General features: G+C 28.8%; 1 protein-coding gene across 1 annotated transcript in view; it reads right to left on the bottom strand.

Moving 5' to 3' along the window:
- The window catches only part of LOC117334951 (acetylcholine receptor subunit alpha-type acr-16-like), a 37,684-nt gene extending 25,034 nt beyond the window's left edge, over positions 1-12,650 (bottom strand). The window contains exons 1-2 of the mRNA XM_033894815.1: positions 12,482-12,650; positions 11,747-11,904 (exon numbers count right to left, since the gene is read on the bottom strand). Coding sequence (XP_033750706.1) covers positions 11,747-11,904; positions 12,482-12,610 — 287 coding nt within the window. The 5' untranslated portion in view covers positions 12,611-12,650. The remainder of the gene's footprint in view (positions 1-11,746; positions 11,905-12,481) is intronic.
- Positions 12,651-19,018: the final 6,368 nt, after the last annotated feature.

Below are 19,018 nucleotides of genomic sequence, written 5' to 3' on the forward strand. Positions count from 1 at the left end.
ACCTCGACTCGCCTGTTCACTGTTAATCTGATCGTAGTGCGTATTGTATCATATGCTCCATGGACAACCTATTAACTCTTGCGTGAACTTGGCCCGCTAATGTCAATAGGGTATCGTAGATTTTAGATAACAATAATGTCTGATAGCAAGACCTACTTCTAATGGCGTTTCCTAGACTATGAAGCAACGTGATATCAGACGAGATCGCAGAGAAACGTGATTATTTAGCTTACGTGGGTTTTTTTAAATTTTCCCTTCTGATCAGTCAATAAAATTTTATGTTTAATATTCTATTGGATTTCAGTATATGCTAACCTTAAGTTATTTGAAACTTGAGAATTGACATTTGTATTAAAAATCATTGCACATGGTTGCATTTTTGTGTATTGCTAACAGCTCAGTATGTCATAAAAAAAACTATTCAAACAAAATAACTACTGTTTTACAATTAAAAGATGACGTTGACGCATTTTTAACTGAAACATCAAACGTGTGCATTCGTTCGTTTCATTGGTTTTAATCAAAATTTGTTTGTATTCCGAGTTTTTCTATTTGTTTTCATATAAGGCTATGAAAGGGTGTCCTATATCTGACAATATTATCATACAATTTATAGAAATGATTTGATATAATACAAGTGATCCAATAATAAGGTAACGTCATATCATCAATACAGTTAATGATCTGAATTTCAGCTTCGAAATATGTTTTGGTACATTTCCGTAGGATGGTTGAAATAACCATTAAGTTTTATACTGTATTAGGATGGTTGAAATAACCATTAAGTTTTAACTGTATTAGGATGGTTGAAATAACCATTAAGTTTTAAACTGTATTAGGACGGTTGAAATAACCATTAAGTTTTAAACGGTAATAGGATGGTTGAAATAACCATTAAGTTTTAAACGGTAATAGGATGGTTGAAATAACCATTAAGTTTTAAGCTGTATCGGGATGGTTGAAATAACAATTAAGTTTTAAACTGTATTAGGATGGTTGAAATAACCATTAAGCCTTATATTGTATTAGGATGGTTGAAATAACAATCAAGTTTTATACTATATTAGGATGGTTGAAATAACCATTAAGCTTTATATTGTATTAGGATGGTTGAAATAACCATTAAGCGTTTTACTGTATTGGGATGGTTGAAATAACCATTAAGTTTTAAACTGTATTAGGATGGTTGAAATAACCATTAAGCTTAATACTGTATTCGGATGGTTGAAATAACCATTAAGCCTTATATTGTATTAGGATGGTTGAAATAACCATTAAGTTTTAAACTGTATTGGGATGGTTGAAATAACCATTAAGCTTAATACTGTATTCGGATGGTTGAAATAACCATTAAGCTTTATACTGTATTAGGATGGTTGAAATAACCATTAAGCGTTTTACTGTATTAGGATGGTTGAAATAACCATTAAGCGTTTTACTGTATTGGGATGGTTGAAATAACCATTAAGCCTTATATTGTATTAGGATGGTTGAAATAACCATTAAGTTTTAAACTGTATTGGGATGGTGGAAATAACCATTAAGCTTAATACTGCATTCGGATGGTTGAAATAACCATTAAGCCTTATATTGTATTAGGATGGTTGACATAACCATTAAGTTTTAAACTGTATTGGGATGGTTGAAATAACCATTAAGCTTAATACTGTATTAGGATGGTTGAAATAACCATTAAGCCTTATATTGTATTAGGATGGTTGAAATAACCATTAAGTTTTAAACTGTATTGGGATCTGGTTGAAATAACCATTAAGCTTTATACTGTATTAGGATGGTTGAAATAACCATTAAGTTTTAAACTGTATTAGGATGGTTGAAATAACCATTAAGTTTTAAACTGTATTAGGATGGTCGAAATAACCATTAAGCTTTATACTGTATTAGGATGGTTGAAATAACCATTAAGTTTTAAACTGTATTGGGATGGTTGAAATAACCATTAAGTTTTAAACTGTATTAGGATGGTTGAAATAACCATTAAGCCTTATATTGTATTAGGATGGTTGAAATAACCATTAAGTTTTCAACAGTATTAGGATGGTTGAAATAACCATTAAGCGTTTTACTGTATTAGGATGGTTGAAATAACCATTAAGCTTTATATTGTATTAGGATGGTTGAAATAACCATTAAGTTTTAAACTGTATTGGGATGGTTGAAATAACCATTAAGTTTTCAACAGTATTAGGATGGTTGAAATAACTATTAAGTTTTAAACTGTATTAGGATGGTTGAAATAACCGTTAAGCCTTATATTGTATTAGGATGGTTGAAATAACCATTAAGCTTTATACTGTATTAGGATGGTTGAAATAACCATTAAGTTTTATACTGTATTAGGATGGTTGAAATAACCATTAAGCCTTATATTGTATTAGGATGGTTGAAATAACCATTAAGCCTTATATTGTATGAGGATGGTTGAAGTAACCATTAAGTTTTATACTGTATTGGGATGGTTGAAATAACCATTAAGTTTTATACGGTATTAGGATGGTTGAAATAACCATTAAGTTTTATACTGTATTAGGATGGTTGAAATAACCATTAAGTTTTATACTGTATTAGGATGGTTGAAATAACTATTAAGTTTTAAACGGTATTAGGATGGTTGAAATAACAATTAAGTTTTATACGGTATTAGAATGGTTGAAATAACCATTAAGTTTTATACTGTATTAGGATGGTTGAAATAACCATTAAGTTTTAAACTGTATTGGGATGGTTGAAATAACCGTTAAGTTTTATACGGTACTAGGATGGTTGAAATAACCATTAAGCGTTTTACTGTATTAGGATGGTTGAAATAACCATAAAGTTTTATACTGTATTAGGATGGTTGAAATAACCATTAAGCCTTATATTGTATTAGGATGGTTGAAATAACCATTAAGTTTTATACTGTTTTAGGATGGTTGAAATAACCATTAAGCGTTTTACTGTATTAGGATGTTTGAAATAACCATTAAGTTTTATACTGTATTAGGATGGTTGAAATAACCATTAAGTTTTATACTGTATTAGGATGGTTGAAATAACCATTAAGTTTTAAACGGTATTAGGATGGTTGAAATAACAATTAAGTTTTATACGGTATTAGGATGATTGAAATAACCATTAAGTTTTATACTGTATTAGGATGGTTGAAATAACCATTAAGTTTTATACTGTATTAGGATGGTTGAAATAACCATTAAGTTTTAAACGGTATTAGGATGGTTGAAATAACCATTAAGTTTTATACTGTATAAGGATGGTTGAAATAACCATTAAGTTTTATAGTGTTTAGGATGGTTGAAATAACCATGAAGTTTTAAACGGTATTAGGATGGTTGAAATAACCATGAAGTTTTATACTGTATTAGGATGATTGAAATAACCATTAAGCGTTTTACTGTATTAGGATGATTGAAATAACCATTAAGCGTTTTACTGTATTAGGATGGTTGAAATAACCATTTAGTTTTATACGGTATTAGGATGGTTGAAATAATCATTAAGCGTTTTACTGTATTAGGATGGTTGAAATAACAATTACGTTTTATACTGTATTAGGATGGTTGAAATAACCATTAAGCGTTTTACTGTAATAGGATGGTTGAAATAACCATTAATCTTTATACTGTATTGGGATGGTTGAAATAAACATTAAGCCTTATATTGTATTAGGATGGTTGAAATAACCATTAAGTTTTCAACAGTATTAGGATGGTTGAAATAACCATTAAGCGTTTTACTGTATTAGGATGGTTGAAATAACCATTAAGCTTTATATTGTATTAGGATGGTTGAAATAACCATTAAGTTTTAAACTGTATTGGGATGGTTGAAATAACCATTAAGTTTTCAACAGTATTAGGATGGTTGAAATAACTATTAAGTTTTAAACTGTATTAGGATGGTTGAAATAACCGTTAAGCCTTATATTGTATTAGGATGGTTGAAATAACCATTAAGCTTTATATTGTATTAGGATGGTTGAAATAACCATTAAGTTTTATACTGTATTAGGATGGTTGAAATAACCATTAAGCCTTATATTGTATTAGGATGGTTGAAATAACCATTAAGCCTTATATTGTATTAGGATGGTTGAAGTAACCATTAAGTTTTATACTGTATTGGGATGGTTGAAATAACCATTAAGTTTTATACGGTATTAGGATGGTTGAAATAACCATTAAGTTTTATACTGTATTAGGATGGTTGAAATAACCATTAAGTTTTATACTGTATTAGGATGGTTGAAATAACCATTAAGTTTTAAACGGTATTAGGATGGTTGAAATAACAATTAAGTTTTATACGGTATTAGGATGGTTGAAATAACCATTAAGTTTTATACTGTATTAGGATGGTTGAAATAACCATTAAGTTTTAAACTGTATTGGGATGGTTGAAATAACCATTAAGTTTTATACGGTATTAGGATGGTTGAAATAACCATTAAGCGTTTTACTGTATTAGGATGGTTGAAATAACCATTAAGTTTTATACTGTATTAGGATGGTTGAAATAACCATTAAGCCTTATATTGTATTAGGATGGTTGAAATAACCATTAAGTTTTATACTGTTTTAGGATGGTTGAAATAACCATTAAGCGTTTTACTGTATTAGGATGTTTGAAATAACCATTAAGTTTTATACTGTATTAGGATGGTTGAAATAACCATTAAGTTTTATACTGTATTAGGATGGTTGAAATAACCATTAAGTTTTAAACGGTATTAGGATGGTTGCAATAACAATTAAGTTTTATACGGTATTAGGATGATTGAAATAACCATTAAGTTTTATACTGTATTAGGATGGTTGAAATAACCATTAAGTTTTATACTGTATTAGGATGGTTGAAATAACCATTAAGTTTTAAACGGTATTAGGATGGTTGAAATAACCATTAAGTTTTATACTGTATAAGGATGGTTGAAATAACCATTAAGTTTTATAGTGTTTAGGAGGGGGTTACAATAACCATGAAGTTTTAACGGTAGTAGGAATAGTTGAAAATACCATGAAGTTTATACTGTATTAGCTGATGGGAAATACACCAGTTAAGCGTTTATAGCTGTATTAGGATGAGTGAAAATAACCATTGAAGTTTATACTGTATTAGGGATGGTGAAATACCATTAAGCCTTTAATTGTATTAGGATGGGTGAAATAACCATTGAAGTTTTAAATTGTATTAGGGATGGTTGAAAATAACCATTAAGCGTTTACTGTATTAGGGATGGTTGAAATAACCATTAAGTTTTATACTGTATTAAGGGATGGTTGAAATAACCAATGAAGTTTATATTACTGTATTAGGGATGGTTTGAAATAACCATTAAGTTTTAAACTGGTATTAGGATGGTTGCAATACCAATTAAGTTTTATACGGTATTAGGATGGATTGAATAATGGAAAAATTTTATTTTTTTTTAGGTGTTGAAATAACATTAATTTTTTTTAATTAAAAAATTAATTTTCTTATTAATTTTTTAAAAAATTTTTAAAAATTTAAAAATTTTAAAAAAATTTTTTTTTGGGGGGAAAAAAAAATTTTATTTTTTGGGGGGAAATAAAAATTTTTTTTTATGTTAATTAAAACCTTAAGTTTTTAAAAATTGGGGGGGTTGAAATAACCATTAATTTTTTTTTGTTTGGGGGTTTAAAAAAAAAATTTTTTAAGTATTGGGTTAAAAACCTTAATTTAAAAGTATGGGATTAAAAAAACCATTAACTTTTTTAGGGGGGTTTTTAAAAATTAATTTTTTTAAATGTTGGATGGGTTTAAAAAACCTTAATTTTTTGGGATTAGGATGGTTTAAATAAAAATTTTTTTAATTTTGGGGTTTAAAAACCTTTTTTTATTGGGGTTTTAAAATCCATTAAGTTTTTAAAGGGATTGGATGGTTGAAATAATAAGTTTTTTAGTATTAGGATGGGTTTAAAACCATTATTTTTTTACTGTTTGGATGGTTTAAAAAACCTTAATTTTAATTAGGATGGTTTGAAATAACCTTAATTTTAAAAAATAAGGTTAAAAAAATTGTTTTAAAATTAGGTTTTAAAACCTTTTAAAATTAGGATGGTTGAAATAACAAATTTAATTATTAGGTTTGGGGGTTAAAAAATTTTTGTTTTTATGTTTAATTAACCCTTTTTAAAATTTTTTTTTGTTTAATTTTTTTAAAATTTTTTGGGTGGTTGAAATAACCATTAAGTTTATGTAAGGATGGGGTTAAAAACCTTTAAATTTTAACGTTTAGGATGGTTAAAAAAAGTTTATTTTAGGTTTTAAATAACCTTTTTGTTTTATACTTTTAGGATTTGGGTAAAAATTTTTGTTTGGAGTTGAAAAATTTTAATTTTAAAGTTTTGGGGGGGAAAAAAATTGTTTTTTTTTATTTTAAGGGTAAAAATTTTTTAAGGGTTTTTTTTAAAAATTTTTTTAAAAAGGTTTGAAAAAAATTAATTTTTTGATTAGGGGAAAAAAAAAAATTAGTTTTTAGATTAAAAATTTTTTAACCCAATTTTAAGGTTTTAAAATTTAAATAAAAAAATTTTAAAAGTTTAAAGGGGTTTAAATAACATTAAATTTTATTTTAGATGTTGAAAAACCATTAAATTTTAAAGTTTAAATGGTTGAAAAAAATTTTTTTTACGTTTGGATGGTTGAAATAACCTTGTTTTTAGTATTTAAATTTAAAAATTTTGTTTTTTAGGTTAAAAAATAACCTTTTTTAAATTTTTTAGGGGTTTTAAAACCATTAATTTATTTTTGAGGTTGAAAAAAACCCTTTTTTTTTTGGGATTAGGATGTTGAAATAAACCCTTTTTTTTTTTAAAGGTTTAAAAAAAATTTTTTTTTTATTTTTTTGTAAAATTAATTTTTAAAAGGTATTAGGAGGGTTAAATAACCATTAATTTTTTTATTAGGATGGGAAATAACCTTTTTTTAAAAGTATTAGATTTAAATAACCTTTAAATTTTTCTGTTAGGGGGTTTTTAAATAACCTTTTTTTAAGGTTTAGGTGTTTAAAAATTTTTTAAATTTTTTGGTGGGTTAAATAACCCTTTTTTAATTTTTTTAGGGTTGAATAAACCCTTAAGTTTTTTTATAAGGGGGTTTAAAAACCAATTTTTTTCTGTTTGGATGGGTTGAAATAACCTTAATTTAGTATTAATGTTGAAATAAACCCTTTAAACTTTATGTATTAGGATGGTTAAAAAAAATTATTTTAAATTTTTGGAGGTTTAAACCCTTTAAGTTTTCGTATTGGTGGTTGAAAAACCATTAATTTTTTTTTTGGGGGTTGAAATACCCTTAATTTTAAAAGTATTGGATGGTTAAATCCATAACTTATATGTTTTGGGGGTTGAAAAACCCTTAAGTATTTTAAAGAGGGGTTTAAATCCTTAATTTTTTAGGATTTGGGGTAAAAAAAATTTTTTTTTTTGGGGGAAAAAAAAATTAAAAATTTTTTTGGTTTTAAAAAAAAATTAAATTAAATGTATTGGTGGAATAACCATTAGTTTTTAAAGTATTGGATTTGAAATAACCTTAGTTTTTAAAATGATTTGGGGTGGTTGAAATAACCATTAATTTTAATTTATTAGGGGTTAAAAAACCCTTAAGTTTTTTAAAAGTATTGGAGGTGAAAAAAAATTTTTTTTTAAATTTAAAAAATTGGGGAAAAAAATTAATTTAATGTAAGGTGGTTGAAAAAACCATTAATTTTTAAAATGTTTGGGGTGGTTGAAATAACATTAAGTTTTTTTCTTTTTAGGATGGTTGAAAAAACCATTAAGTTTTTTTTGTATTAGATGGTTTAAAAAAAGTTTTGTTTGGGGTTTTAAAAAATTTGTTTTTATTTGGGTTTAAAAACATTAAGTTTAATATTGGATGGTTGAAAAAACCATTAATTTTTAAAAGTATTGGGGGGTTTAAAAAACCATTAATTTTTTTTTTTATTGGGGGTTGAAATAACCTTAATTTTAAATTATGGAGGTTAATAACCTTAAGTTTTTTAAGTTTGGATTGTTGAAAAACATTTTTTAAATTTTTAAGGTTGAAAATAACCTTACCTTTTATTTTATTAGGTGGTTGAAAAAAATTAATTTTTTAAGGATTGGTTTAAATAACCTTTTTTTATGTTTGGTTGGAAAAACCCTTAATTTAGATTAGGTTTAAAAAAACCAAATTTTTTTTTAAGGGGGGAAAAAAAAATTTTTTTTAAGGTTGAAAAAAAATTTTTTAAAGGGGTTTGAAATTTAAAAAAAAAAATTTTTTTAAAAGTATTGGAGGTTATAACCTTTTTATTTTGGATGGTGAAATAACCTTGTTTTTTTGTTTGGATTTAAATAACCATTAAATTTTTAAAGTATTGGATGGTTGAAATAAACCTTATTTATAGGTTTTTTTTGAAATTTTTTAAGTTTTATGGAAAAATTTTAAAAAGTTTTTGATAGGTTTTTCTATTGGTATGAAAATTTTTTAATTTAATAAATTAAAATTTTTTTTCCCTTTTTTTTGAAATAAAAAGGTTTTTGTAATTTTTGAAAAAAAAAGGGTTTTTTTTATTAAAATGTTTAAAAAAAAAATTAAATTTTTTTAAATTTTTTAAAATTTTGGTTTGAAAAAAAAATTTTTTTTTTTTTTTTTTTTAAAAATTTTTTTTAAAAAATTTTAAAGGGAAAAAATTGGTTTTTAAAATTTTTAATTTTTTTAAAACCTTAAACTTTATTTTTGGGTGGGAAATAAACTTCCCTTTTTTTTTGGATGAAATAACCTTAATTTTCTGTATTAGGAGGTTGAAATAACCATTAATTTTTAAATGTTTGGGTGGTTAAATAAACATTTAAATTTTTAAGTTTGGAGTTAAATAAATTAATTTTTTTTTGGGGGTTAAAAACCATTAACTTTAACTTTTGGGGGGGGAAAAAAACCCCCTTTTTTTTTAAAAGATTAAAAACCCTTAATTTTTACTTATTTGGGGGGGTTTAAAAATTAATTTAATTTTGGGGGTTTTTAAAAAACATTAGTTTTTAAGTATTGGGTGTTGAAATAACCATTAAGGTTTAATTTATTGAGGTTAAATAAACCCTTAAGTTTTTTAAAATTTTTTTTGGGGTTTAAAAAAAATTTTAAATTTTGGATGGTTAAAAAACCTTAATTTTAATGTATTAGGGTGGTTAAAACCATAATTTTTTTTATTGGGGTGGTTAAAAAATTTTTTTTAAAAGGAGGTGAAAAAAAATTTTAAAATAAATGGGTTAAAAAACCTTTGTTTTAAAAATTTTTGGGGGGGGTTGAAAAAACCCTTTTTTTAAATGTTTGGATGGTTGAAATAACCATAAGTTTTAAATGATTGGTTTTAAAAAAATTTTAATTTTTTTTATTTGGGGTTAAAAAACCTTTTTATGTTGGAAGGGAAAAACCATTAAATTTTATTTATTGGGGTTTTAAAAAAAAAAATTTTAAATGTTTGGGTGGGTTAAATAACCATTAAGTTTTGTTAGGATTGTTAAAAAAACCATTAAGTTTTTAATGTATTGGTGGTAAAAAAAAGGGTTTTAAATTTTAAAAGGTTTAAATAACCCAAATTTTATGTTTGGGGGTTAAATAACCATAATTTTTTTTTGTATTTGGGGGGGTTTTAATTAAAAGTTTTAAATTTTAAAATTTTAAATAAAAACTTTGATGGGGATTTAAAATTTAATAATTTTATTAGGAAATTAAATAACCTTAATTTTTTATTAGGGGGGGTTAAATAACATTAAATTTTTTTTGGATGGTTGAAAAAAAAATTTTGTTTTTTTATTTTTAATAATTTTTTTTTTAGTTTTGGGGTTTTTAAAATTTTAATTTTTTGTTTGGGGGGGTTAAAAAATTTTTTTTTTGGGAAATTTAAAAAACCTTTTAATTTTTTTGGTTTTGGTGAAAAACCCTAATTTTTTAAATTTTAGGAGGGTTAAATAAATTTTAATTTTAAAAGGGGGGAAAATTTTTTTTAATTTAATTTTTTTTTTTAAAATTAATTTAAGTTTTAAATTTAAAGGGTTTAAAAAAAAATTAATTTTATTTTTTTTTTTAACCTTAATTTTTTTAAAATTTTTTTAAAAAATTTTTAAGTTTAAAAAAATAAAAAATTAAGGTTAAATAATTTTTTTATTTAAAAAAATAATTTTTTTTTATTGGTGGTTTAAAAAACCATTAAGTTTTAATTTTTGGTGGAAAAAATTTTTTATACGGGATAGGATGGTTGAAAAACCATTAAGTTTTTACTGTATTGGAGGTTTAAAAAAATTTTTAAAAAAAAGGGGTTTTTTAAAAAATTAATTTTTTAGGTTTGTAAAATTTTTTAAAATTTTTTTTAAAAATTAATTTTATTTTAAAATTTAAATAAATAATTTAAAAAGTATTAAGGGGTTTAAAACCCCCTTTAAATTTTTTAAAAGTTTAATGGTTGAAAAAAATTAAATTATTTTTGGGGGGAAATTTAAATTTTCTTTTAAATTAAATAAATTAAAAATATTTATTTGGGGTTTAAATAAAAACCTTAAGCTTTATTATTGGGGGGGTTTAAAAAAAAAAAAACTTTTGGATGGTTTTAAATTAATTTATTTTTTGGATGGTTGAAATAACCTTAATTATTAATTAAAATTTTTTTAAATTTTTTTAAAAAAAAAAATTTTAAATAACCCTTAAATTTTTTTTTTCAAAAAATTTTTTTTGTAAAAGGGGGTTAAATCCCTTAATTTTTTTTTTGTTGGGGTTAAATTTTAAAATTCTTTTAAATTTTGGGGGGGTTTAAAATAATTTTTTTAAAAAAATTTTGGGTTTTTAAAAACATAATTTGGGTTAAGGGAAATTTTTTTTAAATTTTTTTTTTTTTTTTAAAAATAAAGTTTTTTAAAAATGAAAAAAGGGGGTTTTTTTTAAAAAATTAAATTTTTATATCTTAAATTTTTTTAAAAAATTTATAAAATCAAAAAATTTTTAAGGGGAAAAAAAAGGGTTTTTTTAAAAGAATTTTACTTTTTATACTGTATTGGGATGGTTGAAATAACCATTAAGCTTTATACTGTATTAGGATGGTTGAAATAACCATTAAGCATTATACTGCATTGAGATATTGTGTTATTAATTTTATTAATCAATATCATAAACACTGTGGAAGATATCAAACCTGATATCAATCATAATGTTGATAATAACATTTGTATCCTTGACAGATCAGGGAAGTGGTTTTTTCTATACGGTGTCAGAAAAAAGGACTGCTTACTTTACAGTACATGTGAAGTCATTAAAGAAATTGTTGCCTCGTCATATCTGTACTGAAATGTTTCCTTAAATGTACAATTGATACTATATTTTCATGTAAAAAATTCTTAGCAGATATTAGCAGAAAACATCAAAATGCGTTGAGCAGCCGATTCAAAATGGTGCAGATTATTTTTGTTGCGTGACGTTTGATTTTGTTATCTATTTCTACAAATAAAGAATAGGGCGAAAAAAGTGATGGTTTCAAAGTTAATGTATACACTTCAACCGCCAACGATACATTTATAACGTACACTATAATATATAAGCCATGGGTGATTTGTATGTTATGTTTCTTAATCAAAGACTGACTATGATATACAATATACATAGTATATATGTATATAAATGTCCAAAGGAACGTGCTTACCAGTAGGGTATATACTAGCCTCTATAATAAATTACCTACCTATTATATAAAACAATATCTGGTAACCAAAGCAAGTCACACGGAATTCTAAAAATCTTTATATGAGCAAATTCTGAGACATTCGTCCATTGTAGTTTCTCATCCACCCACTCCTGGTCCAACCAGACGTTCGTTGTCAATATTTGGTTCTTCTCATCCTAAATTAGAAACAACAATTACGTAGTAGCATAGAATGTACGATACTTAGCAATTAAGGGTCCCCATCCTTTTTTAATCGAACACAGATAGTATAAATAAAAGTGTAATTATGATATGGCAGTAAGATTAAATGAAGAAATAAATATGATCGTTCAATTGAAAAATATAGACAATTTAAATGACTTATATATTTTACTTAATAAGCACTGATTGACATTCATTAGGAACGTCAGTACTAGCATGCAATAAAATGCCAATGAGAAGGAGAGGAATTATATATGTGACATACTTTCTATCATACTTCTAGAAAATATACTTCAATATCTTGTGAACTTTCGACGCGATGCAATTTGGTCTCTTTACTTCATTCATTTTCTTGTCTACCAATGCTGCTATGTCCAATTAGCGCCGAGGTCAACCCGCAACAAATATAACAAACAAACAAATATAAACAGCTTAAGATAGGTCAGATCTCCGAAGCTTTATCGTTTACCAAGCTTATACATGTTTACATGCCAGGTTTATACTGCCAAAATGTTTTTCTCAATATGTATGGTATATTGGTCAATGACATACCACGTCAAGCACTTGAGTTAGGGTGATTCCCAGTCGTATCACGACAGGTGTTTTGGCGGAGAAGACAGGGCGCGATGACCGGTCATACGTTTTCATTATCCGATACAATAGTCGTTGTTCCTCTGTCATGTCTTTCTCTGGAATATTTTTCGGATCGAATAATCCACGGCCGTCTCGGTCTGAAACAAAATCATGTATATCAAGTACAGTCTGATAGTTTCGATCCAAAATATCAAGATTTACATTAAATATGATCTAGTCGTCGTTGTTTGAAACAGGAGTTTTTACATAAAACATTGTCCTAAATCCTCTTGGCCTCTAGCGTATAGCCAATCAAAGTAACATGAAAACATTCTTGAAGACGCAAAAAAAAAAATGGTGGGGATAGGCATTTCCTATACCACACGCTGCACCTGTCTAGGTGCCCACGTCTAATTAAGAAAACTACTTCGGACATCCCTAACATCAGAGTAAAATGTTACATAATATATTACATTGGATATGCGTTAATTCACTAGTCATGCCCATTCATCACATTTAAACCTTGTGGAATCACAATATTTCTCATACTGAGACATAACCAGCAGTTAAGCTCGCTCTGCCCTAGTCACATTGATAGTTTCGGTACCGCACCCCATGAAGGCTGATGAATCAAACGACGTCTTCTGACAGCAAAGTCATTTGTGTACTAATTAGCTTTTATAGGACAGAAATAAACAACACAAGTTGTCTCTCAAACTATCTTCCAGTCAATCCTTTAAAACACTATACAAGGAGTGTTCGTGTGAAATGGAGAATATCTGAGCATAATAACGTACTTGAGATATCAAATATTACAAACATAATATTTTCTAATATTTTCATACGCTTACCTTCCTTCTAGCCGGATGACGAAAGAATATGTATCCCAAGTAACCTCTGTTATACTGTACAGTTGATTTTATCGGTGCTAATATTTCGCGGTTATTCTACTCGGACATTTGTTGCGTTGTTAAATATCGTGCAATCATTCATTGTAAACATTCTCCAATGCTATGAATTTGCTTTTTTTTTTTATAAATGACCGAAATAAATAGCGAAATGTTATCCCTCGAGGAAGTTACATGTATCAAGTTTAGAGTAATGAATGCATGTATTCATACTGCTAATTAATAATTGTGTAAATAAGAACTGATCCTTTTTGGATAGTTTTATCCCGAGGTGTACAGATCAGGGATATTCTTCCAAACGCTTCCATATTATATCTATACCATGGCTTAGTGACCTTATAGGAAGTGTCTAACAACACTTGGCAGATTGACAAAATCCGGCACGGCGTCTGGGCATAAGTAATCCGTGTCTATAAATGTTTTTTAAAAAGCATTATCAGTCTGGAAATTCCATAAACTATGTTTTCTTGTTGTAACTCCAAACCATGTGTGACTATATCTGGTCATTAAGGAATAGTCAACATGTTAAGACAACACAAGAAAACGATGGTTTTATCTTGGTTTATACATTCTTACTCGAGGCATTTTCTTTCTAATATATTTCCATTTGTTTGATAAATGTAATCTTTTTATAGACACAAATACATTAGGTTGAAATTTTAGATCCTTCAAACCAAGAATTACTGTTATGGATTCCAAGATTCCCCGCAGTATGCTCCTACCTAAGATGTATGAATTCCATTACTGGTGTGTGAGAAAACTGACGAGGCATTAGGGCCTTGCCATTAGCGTGGTTGTCCCATATATACTTATCTCAATAGACTGCGACAAAATGTACTCTCCAAATTTCCTTCGAACACTTTCCATTAGAGAGTTTGTTTGATTTGACTGGTCCAGATATACTATATGTTGGTGTGGCGATTTAATATACCCTGTATAGAAGATTCCGTCTACCTATAAAACCGTCTAACTACTTAAGACAGACTAAATGAATATTTCTGTAGCGTACTAACACTGATATCAGTAAGATGGTATCACATTAACTGGCGGAGACATGAATGTACTTATACTGAGTATTGTCTACATTCTAAAATGTCAGGAAGGTGGATTATATCAACTATACTGGATATGGAGTAGGTAGTTTCTGGGCTTGGCTGTATGGCAAGCTAATAAGTATTTACCCCAATACCTAGCAACCGTTTTATATGGGACTAATAAATGTATTTTATGTAATAAGTATGAGATACCTAATACGTCTAACAATATCTGAACAAAACATTGGTTTGACCTAGGTAATGTGTCTCCCCATATGATGTATTACATGTGTGTCTATGTATGTGTAGTATTTGTGTGTCTATGTATGGGGTATTACATGTGTGTCTATGTATGTGTAGTATTTGTGTGTCTATGTATGGGGTATTACATGTGTGTCTATGTATGTGTAGTACATGTGTGTCTATGTATGTGTATTACATGTGTGTCTATGTATGTGTATTACATGTGTGTCTATGTATGTGTAGTACATGTGTGTCTATGTATGTGTATTACATGTGTGTCTATGTATGTGTATTACATGTGTGTCTATGTATGTGTAGTACATGTGTGTCTATGTATGTGTAGTACATGTGTGTCTATGCATGGGGTATTACATGTGTGTCTATGTATGGGGTATTACATGTGTGTCTATGTATGGGGTATTACATGTGTGTCTATGTATGTGTAGTACATGTGTGTCTATGTATGTGTATTACATGTGTGTCTATATATGGGGTATTACATGGGTGTCTATGTATGGGGTAGTACATGTGTGTCTATGTATGTGTAGTACATGTGTGTCTATGTATGTGTAGTACATGTGTGTCTAGGTATGTGTAGTACATGTGTGTCTATGTATGTGTATTACATGTGTGTCTATGTATGTGTAGTACATGTGTGTCTAGGTATGTGTAGTACATGTGTGTCTATGTATGGGTATTACATGTGTGTCTATGTATGTGTAGTACATGTGTGTCTAGGTATGGGTATTATATGTGTGTCTATGTATGAGGTATTACATGTGTGTCTATGTATGTGTAGTACATGTGTGTCTATGTATGGGGTATTACATGTGTGTCTATGTATGTGTAGTACATGTGTGTCTATGTATGGGGTAGTACATGTGTGTCTATGTATGGGGGTATTACATGTGTGTCTATGTATGGGGGTATTACATGTGTGTCTATGTATGGGGGTATTACATGTGTGTCTATGTATGGGGTATTACATGTGTGTCTATGTATGGGGTATTACGTATGTGTGTCTGTATTGGGTGAGGTATGTATCTCTGTTCCGACGGACTAGGAGAAATATGGATGCCACGTTTCTGGTTGTAATGTTGCTTTGATAAGCTATGAATCATATAGCACACGGAGCAATTATTGTTTTATGATCGTTTTACCAATAAAATATATATCCGTTTAAACGTATCTTGCAACAAAAACACTTTACAACAGTAACTGTATTATACCTGGAAGCTCGGGCCTGATATTGGCTGTTCCTAATCAATCCTCTTAATCCTTCGATTGTCATTGTAAAGCTGGCACAGGACACAGGAATAACCCTTAGAGGCTCAACTATACAATTAAATGTTTCTATGTATTATTGTTTTTAACTTTGCAGTATATTTATCATATCGATTGATTTACAAAAGACGCACAGAATATATATAAAAAACAACTATAAACTTACCAATACAAAAACTTTCAGTGTTTGTAAAATGATTTCGGCGAGTAAAATAAGCTATAACAACACAAATGATCCTCAAATATGTGTAGAAATGTTCTCAGCCAGATCAATGGATTTATTAATCATGGATTTGAAAAGCAATAAAAAGTAATGGCATGCATATCGGGTTTTCTTGTGACTAATTGTGATAAAATCCATTCAAGATCTTGACACTTGAGCCGGGAAAAAAAAGAAAAAGAACTCTACACATAATAGAATTGATTTATTTTATAGTGTTTTGTGTCGGAATGCTAGTGGACTTCTGTCAATTAAGGCATGTCCTGTCGTGCCACGACGATATATCGAATACAGGCTTACAAATTTGATATACAGAAAGGTCAGTCTTGAATTCTGCATGCCATCGATGGTAGTATTTGGAGCAAATGCGTAAACAGGATTACGGTCTGATCCCCTCAGCAAACTGACAATAAACTACCGCAACAGCAAACATAAATATCGAAAAACCCAAACCCAAGCTATTGTGATTTATTGGCGAAACATAAATTTCAGACATGGTGAACTAATATATGAGGATTCGTTGTAAGATGGTATCATAACCGGGACGGGAACAAACCTATTTTATGTGCATTGTATGTACAGGGATTACAACTTGCCCAGACTTTATACGACACCGTAGCATGCAGTTGTGCTGTATAATAAACGTGCACCATTATGTTCATGTAAAAGTACACGCACGTCTTTGGCTTCAGTTGCGTACTTTGTCACATTCGACCCAGAAATAAAGTCATTGTTTCATGTACACACGTAATCTCACACGAGAGCACACCTAGTCCCTTTCTACTCACTTCCTCTTATAATAACACTGGACTATGTACAGATAATTAGTTTTAATTTCCTGATCAATGTCTGGCGAACCAGGATCTGTTCTATGTTTGTTAACCAATCTAGAATTAGCCTGAGATAGGGATTTCGGGATAATGTAATCAAAAACACCAGTTCCGCTACTGAGAGCTATGCAAAAACACTGTCACCGGGCAATGCACTTTACCACAAAACTGGCGATCATGCCAGTGCATGAACTACATTGGGGAAATAGACTTTGATAGGAAATGAAACTGTTATGGCTATAGTATAGGTTTTGTAAGGTAACAAAATTAGCAGCTTAGGTTTGTCTCTTGTTGAAATACTAAATACGAATTAAACTGAAGATACCGGTTTAAATTATTGTTCACGTGGCACAATTGAATAGAAGAAACAATACAGACCATATAAATGGAGAATTCTATCAGACAGCTGTTTCGTCCTTTTTTAGAATCGTCAGTCATGTGACAGACCAACGATTGAGAAATCTAGGGACGTTTACTTCATATGATCCTCCTATACATTTTGAATCAATCGTTCAAAATAAATACAGGCACATAAGATTAAATGATAATGTTTACTTCCGGCTTTGCCAAAACAACTGATGCGTGATATATAAAAACAACAGACAGGTACAATATTACGCTCTATTTAGATATCAAGTTCACACTGGGATATTGGTCTTTATTCCTAGTGTTGTGATATAGAAACACATCTTGACCGATGTAAATGCATATGCTATGGCATGCTTTACTGCTAAGATAACAGGCAACAAACCGTTTATCCAATAGTATTAGCTGTCTGGAGACGCGCTACATGGCCTTGCTATCTTCGGTAAACATTTGGTTCTCTTCTTACTACCATATTGTTAACATTTCTGGTTGGATACCGTGTCCAGTCACATGACATGCATGTTTTATCTACATTCCCTGCCGCGTATTGACCATTTTGTAGACTTACAGACTGCAGATAGAATACACATCGGAACAATTCGCCTTCATATCAATTTCAGGTTGTACCACAGGGCGCCATTTTGACAGGCCATATATCCGATAGTTTCGCATTTAAGGTTTAAGTGCCAGTACATCCTGAATTTCGGTCTTGATTATCCTAGGATTTGACTACTTTATGTATCTGCGAGTGTTTGTTGGTTCCTAGTGAGCTACAATAGTTTTGTACGTGGAAATCATATCAGCATAAATGTTTTTTTTCTACTAATGATATGACTCATGCTCCTGTAACAACTGCATGTCATGCTGTCTTCAAATTTTATTGCGTTTCTTCTTGTTGCAGAACTGGCTTTAGTGTCACCTATGAGAATCACCTGCTTCTTTTTTTACCTGTACTTGTACGAGTTAAAGTGCATTGTACAAAAGTAATGTTATAGCGGCCCCCTAAGGCAAATCTATCAACTACAACACTATTACCAAGAAAAAAATACCTCACACGTCAACTTGTATCGGGCTTCAGATAAACAAGTACGCTGTTTATTTTACCAGTATTTGAAATTCCTGAATAGTACAGACTCGTTATAGCATTATTATCATCTTAATACTTATATTTTAGTAAAAACTGCAACCAAGGCTTCATTCGCAAAATAGATATCCTTTTCTGGACGACTATTTGTTGTTATAATAAATTATCATGTAGTTTGCAATGATAATGACACGTATCTCTGTCAGTGCGCATGTCTTTTTACTTACGCGAATAGCAAATGATATCCTTAAACTCACAATTGTTTCTGCTGAATACAACTATATAAAATGTCAAAGATATATATGATTCTTTGGCTAATTGTTTTGTGTTTTGCTATCCATTTAAATGCAGTTTTAAGTATGACACGATTACAGATGTATCTGTACATATGATAACATGTTTCCTCACACAATATACATGGTTTTCTATTTAATGCACAGAGAGAGCGTCTGTACATTACTTTTTAGATCGGCAGACGTGTAAGAACAATTTATAAATGCTACAAAAATGCATTGCCTTGTTACTCATCTATAACCATAACATTTGT

Source organism: Pecten maximus, chromosome 9 (genome assembly GCF_902652985.1).
Source record: "Pecten maximus chromosome 9, xPecMax1.1, whole genome shotgun sequence".
NCBI lineage: Eukaryota > Metazoa > Mollusca > Bivalvia > Pectinida > Pectinidae > Pecten > Pecten maximus.